This window comes from Myotis nattereri (assembly GCF_964212035.1).
Source record: "Myotis nattereri genome assembly, chromosome: 6".
Lineage (NCBI taxonomy): Eukaryota > Metazoa > Chordata > Mammalia > Chiroptera > Vespertilionidae > Myotis > Myotis nattereri.
Window position 1 is genome coordinate 43,603,033 of NC_138081.1, and position 9,236 is coordinate 43,612,268.

Here is a 9,236-nt window from a genome sequence, read left to right on the forward strand (position 1 = left end):
GAAACTATTTTATTTACCTTCCAAACTGGAGGGCTTTTTGCTTCTTAGAAAATACTTTCCTTAAGTTGTAATATGGGGTCAAATATACCAAGTGTAGGTAGATGAAAAATGTTGTAGAATTAGAAATTCATTCTATTGAAACAATAAAAAATACCACTAGTATGTAAAAGCAATCAAACACTGAGTTTGTAGAATGTATGTAAAGTAGTTCCTTTTGTTATTTGACCTACATTTCCTAGGGATTCATATTTGAGGATGAGGTGTAAGACTATTTTGCTGTGGGCAGTATTAGCATTTTTAAATTGTGGATAAGGGGTCTATATACCTTTAATCAGAGGACCAGAATACAGGCAGAGCCAGGAAATTTTGGCTGGAAGTAACATTTCAAGTCTGTAGTCTAGGGTCAGGGTATGGAGTGAATAAGGTTTTGATAAACCTTCATGAAGGATGTCAGTGCACTTCATCCACCCAGGGATGAACTTGCCCTGGGGCAGAATTGTTTGCTGCTCTGTCAGTGTGCTTGGCAGCCACCAGCCACAGCAGCTGGCCTGGGGACTGGGCTGGCTTGACAGTTGCCATCTCCTCAATGAAATTATTTCTCTCTCAGAAGATAGTGACTCCTTCCTGACCCCTTGTATCTGAAGTTGCATATATAGCACCCACAGTGTTAGTGCTGTTATTCAAAGGTCGACTAGATCAGGGCTACTCAGAGTGGACCCGTACAGACATTTACAGTAAGCATTTTTTAACATTTTAACAATTTGACAGAATCTGTTGATTCTAATAAGAAGAAAATGGCATTTGTATTTTTATATCTTTTTCTTTATGATTTTTCTAATAATTCATTTTTATTATAGTTTACAAAAGTATCAACCTGCAGCATATTAGAAATCTTGTAAAGAGTTGGTCCTTCACCACAGAAAGTTTGAGCAAAACTAGACTAGATTATATAGAAAAGTTTTACATTAAAATGATTCTCGTTATTTAAGTATTGACCATTTGCTGCATTTCTTTCAGAGAGATTAGTGGAGAGTCTCCGTTTGCCCCAAGTGCCAACTCTTCACTCTCAAGTGTTCCTCTTCTTCAGAGTGTTGCTTTTAAGAATGTCTCCACAACATCTTACCTCGCTCTGGCCTACCATGATTACAGAACTTGTGAGTTCATTTTGAATCAATTTATAATAAATCATAAAGCACCGCGGGTAGTGTCAACATGCTTACTCTAGTTAAGCCTTTTTCTGACAGTTTTAACATTGGAAAATAGTAAAACAAGTCAGATTACCTCTCCATACGGCTTAAACTTCCTAATATACAGTATTAATATTAGCTACTTGTAAATCGTTACTTTGTCTGATCTGGTTTAAGTCAATCTCTTCTACACTAAATGTTTAACTTTGTCACAGCTGCCAGGCCTGGTTCCCACCTGTGGCAGCACCTCTAAAGCGATGAGAGGTGGTGTAGCTGTATTTAAATGGACTGACATAAGGCACATACTCACTCTAAAATGCAGCACTTGCTCTAGTTAAGCTGGCTTCAGAGAGATGCTCCCAGAGAATCTTCCCCCTACACTAATCCATTCCTCTCCCCAAACCATACCCTGTCACCCTCATCTGAGGGAGTTGGGGACAGGGAGATGAATAAAGAAAGAGAAAGGAATGCACAGCTCTGACAACCCAGCATTTACAATTTTCCCACAAAGAAATTGGTTTTAATATTTTTCTTTTTTTAGTAACTATAACTCTGTTCCATATTCATCCAAACCAAAAGCATACCTTTATCTCAACTCTGCCAAATTATTAACAAGGCTCTGTGGTAAATTTCTAGTTTTATTTTCAGAAACTAAGTATAAAGATCCTGAAGTTGTTTCCTAAAATGTGTTTTTATTTATTGTTGAAATGGGGTTTTATTTATTGTTGAAAGTATTACAGATGTCCTCCTTTTTCCCCCAATTGACCCCCTCAACCCAACCCCCGCCCCCTCCTCATGCCTTCACCACACTATATTATCTGTGTCCACGGGTTATGCATATATGCATACAAGTTCTTTGATTATCTCTTCCTGCCTGCCCCCCTAAAATTCGTTTTTAGATTAATGAAAATGTAGCCTAAAGATAACTTGCAAGAAGGATTAAATCTCCAATTTGAAAAAACATTTAACATTTATTCCCTGGTCTTCAGGTACAGGTATTTTTACTGATGGAGCAGGAACTCACTGCTGATGAAGATATTTCACGGTAATATGTAATTCATTTCAATACATTCTTGACAATGTTTAGTATCCTAAATTCATCCAGAATGTTACTTAAAACTAAGAGAGTACAGGTACTGTTTTATCTAAGTACTTTATATACAGGGTGGGGGCAAAAGTAGGTTTACAGTTGTTCATATGGAAAATTGTATAATAAATAATACAAGAATATTGCACTCACAGCTGTAAACCCACTTTTGCCACACCCTGTGTTTAGTCTGTTACTATCTACTTTATCATATTTGGATATATTTTCACTTATTCCTTGAGTATTTTAGATTGGATTAAACTATCAGTATTCATGGCCTTTGGCCTCTAGACACAAATTTTGTTTAAAGCTATATAATAGTGTTTCAGGTACATGAGCCATTTTGGTTTTGGTAGGTCAAATCTTGGCCACAATACATGCAGCAAAATATATTATTGGGAGGTAACCTGTCACTAAGTTATTCATATGTCCAGATCTTCCAGAAGATCTCACTTTAATGTATTATAATTTTATTCTTCTTAGTAGAGGCAGTTCATTGTATGACTAAATATAATTTATTTTTATTTATATAGGGATTTTTGTACAAATAAGTTTATAAATTCAAAATTTCCTTTAAGACCATTATGTCTTGAGAATATTTTATTCTTTTGCAGTGCTCGGCTTATAAGAGAGTTCCCCGTACTAATAACTGTGTATTATTATAGAAAGTCCTCCCCAATCCCTTGCAAAACAACACTGAGTTGTAGAGAGGTCTCTTGGTTTTAAAACTTTTGGATGTAACATAGTAATTCTGTACTATTTTTATGTTCAGAAAATTTAAAGAACAAAAGGTAATGTTTTGTTTGAGACAGCTAAATTATAGTCATAACTTTGCTTAGTAAGTACACTTTCAAATGATTATGAAAAATATGAGTCGGCACTTTGAGGTTTTCTAGGAATTACCTGTTAGTAAACAGGTCCAGCTGCTGACAGCACTGTCTCCTGCTCACAGGACCTCAGGTCCCTCTGTGGCTGGTCTGGAGACAACCTACACAGGCGGCAATGGGTTTTCTACGTCGTATAACAGCCAGCGGTGGTTAAACCTCTATCTCTCTGCTTGCAAATTTTTGGATTTGGCCCTGGCATTGCCCTCTGAAAATCTTCCTCAGTTTCAGATGTAAGTAAAAGCAAGGATGTTTTAAATGGATATTCTGAAAATGCATTTGCTTTGGTCACTGATATCTAAGACTAATTTAAAAGTTTTTTGTATAAGTTGAAATATTTTTATTGAAGTATAATTCTTTTGAGGGGTGAGGGAACAGACTTATTGGAAGTAAATTATTTCTATGGATATATTAAAATTAACAGACCATTTAGTCAACAAATTGAATGCCCCCTGGAAGCAGTGGGGAACATGACTCATCAGCTTCAATCCAGTGAAAGAGACATAAACACATGATGATTTGATAGCACATGTGATCCAAGATGCTGTGAGGCCACACCACAGTGACCGCTCCTGCCTTTGAGGGTCAGGCAGGCCACGAGGGCAGTGCTGTATTGAGGTGGTGAAGAGTGAGAGTTGAGGGGAGGTGCATGTGTGAAGACTTAGAAAGGAGTGGACTTGGTGTGTTGGAAATGTTGAAAGAAGAGGCTGGAATAGGACTGAATTATGAATTATATAGCCTTGTAAACTATATGAGAGAATTTGCACTTTACCCTAAGGACAGTGGGAAACCTCTGAGGCATATTAAGGAATGAAATGCTATTATCAGGTCAGGCTTACATTTTAGAAATTTTACTGTGGCTGTAGTTTGAAGAAAAGACTGGAGATGGGCAAGACTGGAATGGAGGCTGTTTTATTCCAGATGAGAGTGAACTGCACTAGAGATTGCAGAGGGGAATAGGGAGAAAACTGATGTAAGTTCTCACAATGCCTTATTCGTAAGCACTCAATATTTAATTATGGTTTCTAACATTTAAATTTTCAATAGTCAAACTATATAAGATAGTTTCATCAAAATAGAGCTAAGATAATTTGAGAATTTATCCACATGATCAAATATGTTTCTATATATTGCTGTTCTTCTGGAATAAAATATTAAAATAAAGATATCAGGATCTTTCTATATTTGAACATTCTTAAATCTCCAAAAACTATTTCACAAGCTTACTTTTTATTAAATGTATTGGTAAGAACTATAAACTACTTGTAAATTAATTTTTTTTTTTGCATTTGAAAACCATATACATCTATTTCTTGATGAATTTCAGCGGTTGGGTATCTGTTAAAATGATGTTACTCCCAAAGAAATTCTGAAAAGGACAATAAGTAGAATTGTAGGAAAGTGGCCAAAATTAATTAGGATGCTTATCTTCACAAAGGTGATAGAAGCTATACTCTTTAGGGCTTGAGGAAGAACATTAAGTAGTATACTTATGGTGTTGACTTTTTAGCTTCCATGATGAGAACCAAAATGAGTTCATCCTCTTGTCAAAATACAATTACTAGAAAGGGATGAAATATGCTCTAGTAGTAACTATAGTTTTTTAAAGAGTACTTGGTCTTTAAAAATAAATCTATATAAAGCAGAGTAACATGGCGATTTAATCTTAAAAGAGTAATATCTTTCTAAGCATAACATGTATTTCAGACATTCAAAATATTTGATAATTTAACTACATAATAAAATTAAGTCTGTATGGCTAGAAGATACCATTTTTAAAAGGCAGCAACGAGTTGGGAAGAGATATTTGCACTGTATATGATAAAAGTCCAACTCGCTTTATTGTAAAAGTCAATAACCCAATAGAAAAATGGGCCAATGAGAGATTAGTAGTTCATAGAAAAGGAATGGTTTCTCAACGTAGGAAAAGGTGCCCAGACATACTCATAAGAGAAATTCCAATTGAAATTGTAAATAAACATCAGAATGGTCTTTTTACCATTAACAACAGAAACATTCTTATTCTTGTTGGAAGTATAAACTGAAATACTGTCCAGTTGCTCTCCAAAGAGATTATATTTACAAATTCAAAATATACATCCTCAGTAAACCAGTAATTCTACCACACCCAGGAAATTAGCCGACCACTGCACTCTCAGGAGTGCACAAAATCTACGTCATATAAGGGTGTCCATTATGACACTTTCTGTAAAAGCAAGAAACTGGACAAATCTAGGAAACTGGTTAAATCAGCACCTCCCACTGGGTACTGATAAAAAGGATGGAGTTTTATATGATAACATTTCCAAGATAAATAATTCAATGGAAATAAGCAATCCTGTCTTGTTTTAAAGAGGAGGGCTGTAAGAATATGTGCTCTTTTCTGCACAAACTCCAGATAGATACACGAGACTAGTGGTATTGATGGGACCTACAGTGGAGGCAGACTCTCTTTCTTTGGTATGCCCTTTTGTACTGTTTGACTTTTTTCCACAGTCAGGTATTAATTTTACTTATTAAAGACAAAAATAAAAAATACAAAGGGAGGTATGAAAGAAGTCCTACTTAAATTATTTGCCCTCTGTCCCTTACTCTTTAGTTAGGCAAAATTTCCACCGTACACTTGGCCAAATGTTCCCTATTAATGAGGATGGAAACATTTGTTAAGGACTTCCTTTGTGCTCATGAAAAAAAATAGTGATGAGCACTTTACAAGTTTACACATTTACTTACTTGCTACAATTCTATGAGATAGTTAACAGTATCTGTATTTACTGATAAAGGCTCAGGTTAAGACACATGCCCAAGGTGTGAGGGCTACAAGGGCATAGCTGCATTTGAATCTGTGAAAGTGGTGGGGATTTGATCTTTCTACTCTATGTTACGTGTCTTAGATGGCACAAGTCTGTTCCTGATGTTGATGGGTATCATTCTTCTACACATAGGTACCGATGGGCCTTTATTCCAGAAGCCTCAGATGATTCTGGTTTGGAAGTCAGAAGGCAAGGCATACATCAACGAGAGTTTAAACCTTATGTAGTACGACTGGCAAAACTGCTTCGAAAAAGGGCAAAGGTATTACACTTCCTTTAAATTTGTCTTTAAGTGTAAGATAGAATTTATAAAACATGTTTATATTGTGTTATGAACTTTATATTTTTCATTACACTTCAGATTAATTAAATAGAAATCTTGGCCCAAGCAAATAGTAAAGTTGACCCTTGAACAATGTACTAGTAAGGGTTAGGGGCACCAACACTCCCCCTGCCCAGTTGAAAATCCATGTATACCTTTTGACTCCCCAAACCTGAACTACTAATAGCCTACTGTTGACCTTACCAATAATGTAAACAGTCGATTAACACATATGTGTATGTTACATGAATTATATACTGTATTCTTACAATAAAATGAACTAGCGAAAAGAAAATGTTAAGAAAAATCATAAGGAAAATAAATTTACAGCATTTATTGAAAAAAATCTGTAAATAAGTATACACATATAGTTTAAACCTGTAGTTGTTCAAGGGTCAGTTGTAATGAATTTAGCATGCCATCAGTGAGCCTTTGTTACAGATCTTTTATTTTGCCTTTAAAAATTTAAAAAGTAATTGTACAATTTGGGGATTTTGAGTTCTAGTCTTCAGAATGTGCTTTGAGTGCTCAGAAATTTTCCAGTCTTCTGGGGTTCCCTACTCAGGCAGTAGCTCCTAAACCACATTCTACAAATTATAGAAAATGGAATGGAGACAAGTGATTAAAAAGGAGGTTGTACTTGAAGGATTTAAAATCAAGTTATTTCTTTAGGGACCAAGTAAAAGGACAGAGTCAAAGATGAAAGTTGGGTCCAGAGTTTAGGGTAGGATTTAAGTATTTCCACTTTGATATCACAGGTTTGAAAAAATATTCATGATAGCAAATCCAGAAGCAAGGTGACTATATATGACCCCTAGGCACATATACTCTGTCATCATTGCATGTCATTATTGAGCATTTTTATAAGATTCCTCCCTTATCTAAGGGATAAATATGACAGTCTTATCCCACAGAGTAAGAAAACAGTTTTGATTGGAAAGCATTCCCAAAACACTTTAAATAAGGCCTTCATGGCCAAGCATACTTTTCATGGAACAAAGGCTATGAGTTCTCCTCTTTCCTTCCACAGGACAAGGAGGAGGACTTTAAGACAGTGATTTTGGAGGGATTGGAGATGACCAAGCATCAGGTGAGGGTGGCTTTTTGATGCTTGTAATATGGCAGCAAAAGTTGCCACATCTGTACCAAATATTGAGACATAAACCCAGGTCTGAATTTCAACCATGACAACTGAGTTAAAAAGGAAGGAAGTCTTTCTTCAAGTATAGATTGGCGAAGTGAAAGGAGAAACCGTTTGTATGGAAACGTGTTTGACTTTTTAATTTTACTTATTATTGAGGAAGGTGATTCTGATTAAGAGCAGAACACTAAGACAAGTCCTTCTTCTTAGTGAAGCGTTTAGTTAAGTCCCTCTCAACTAAGACAGGAGCATAAACAAAAGGTTAACCTTAGTTCTCTTACACTGGAAAATATTCATGTAGAGGGATCAAATATATTCATTTTACTTTAGGATAATGTTTAATACGCTCTAATTACTATGGAATTGTCGTTTGATTTAGGGAACTAAAGGTGGTATGGTCAGCCAACTAACGGTAGTCAATGCTGTGAAAATCAGTCCTGGGACTGTCATTAAAGCAAGTGTTATAGTTAAGAGAAAGGGAGATGGTTTTTTTAAAGTGTATTTTTATTGATTTCAGAGAGGGAGAGTGAATCATTGATCAGCTGCCCCCTGCACACCCCACACTGGGGATCGAGCTCACAACCCAGGCATATGCTCAACCACTGACCCACGCCATCTGGGCAGGAAGATGTTTTTTTTATAGCCTATAATTGAGACTGGAGGTTAAATCACTACTAACGTATTATATTAACTAAGAGATAGCTGAGATTTTCTGGCCATAAAGAATTGGATGATCTTTTTTTCTTCACATAGTCTTCTGTTTTAACTTAAATCTTTTTTCCTTTCTCAGGATTTTATTTTTAAATTGGCAAACAAAATTAGCAAACAAATCTGTGAGCACACACAAGAAAATGAACTGGATTTTGCATCTCCTTTCTCCACTAGGAAACTAGTGATTACAATATTAGGTAGAATCAAGTTTCTTGGCAACACCTGATCTTGTAACTAATATGACAGATAATTCTGTTTCCTGAGTTCCACTTGATTTTTCCTTTTTTTCTCCAGTTTAGTGTTTGTTTTCATATCTTTGAGTCTGCCTAAGTTCAAGCATCTTTAGTTCTTATAACTTTTTCCAGACATATTGATATCTAACAGCTGTGTTTGTATATTTAGTGGCTTTTCAAATTAGCTTCTTAGTACACAGATGATCTTGTGTTTATTTAGTTGACAGAATTTTTACATACGTACATTCTCATTTGACTTTCCTGCTGCAAGATAGAGTCCCCCATTTTACAGAGGAACCTTTCTGTATCTTGCCCAAGGATACACAGTAAGTAAATGACAGAGCTAGGGCACTAACCTGGATACTTTTACTCCAGTTCCAGCTCTCCTCCCCACATTGTTTAGCACAACACAGAAACAGTCTCCCGAGGGTTCCTTTCCTTTCTCTGTGCTGATGACAGTTATTCACTTTGGGTCCTGCTACCATCTTGCGGCAAGTTTAAGCCACTTGGCTAATAGGGAATTGAGTTTCTAATGGTAAAATGTATAAGAATCTTTGTTCCTTCCTGGCCTTCTGTAGCCATTTTGTGGCCTAGTCCTTGGTTACATTAGTGGGAGTCCAGAAATCTGGGAGCTTTTTGAGTATATGCAAAGCACAAAATAAACTTTTAATATTTGACTCTCCCTATCCAAAACCAATTCTATTAAGCTTCTTTATGCATTCTAGTTGAAAAATGTAACCAGTGTTTGACTCCTCTATATTCACTTAATAACTGGTATCCAAAGGCCTCAGTTAGAAGCAAGAATCTTAAGTCTACAATGAAGATGTAATATCATCAGTTGTATTTGTTTAACTGTTT

At 35.8% G+C, this 9,236-nt stretch overlaps 1 protein-coding gene across 6 annotated transcripts in view; it reads left to right on the forward strand.

Moving 5' to 3' along the window:
* DOP1A (DOP1 leucine zipper like protein A) overlaps window positions 1–9,236 on the forward strand; it is a gene marked incomplete at its 5' end in the record, with an annotated part of 84,688 nt that overhangs the window by 74,767 nt on the left and 685 nt on the right. For 3 of the 6 annotated variants that reach the window (XM_081094396.1, XM_081094398.1, XM_081094397.1), the window contains 5 exons: window positions 1,018–1,154; window positions 2,177–2,232; window positions 3,227–3,391; window positions 6,104–6,233; window positions 7,324–7,383. In XM_081094396.1, coding sequence (XP_080950522.1) covers window positions 1,018–1,154; window positions 2,177–2,232; window positions 3,227–3,391; window positions 6,104–6,233; window positions 7,324–7,383 — 548 coding nt within the window. The remainder of the gene's footprint in view (window positions 1–1,017; window positions 1,155–2,176; window positions 2,233–3,226; window positions 3,392–6,103; window positions 6,234–7,323; window positions 7,384–9,236) is intronic. The other 3 variants (XM_081094399.1, XM_081094401.1, XM_081094400.1) reach the window with 1 other exon arrangement.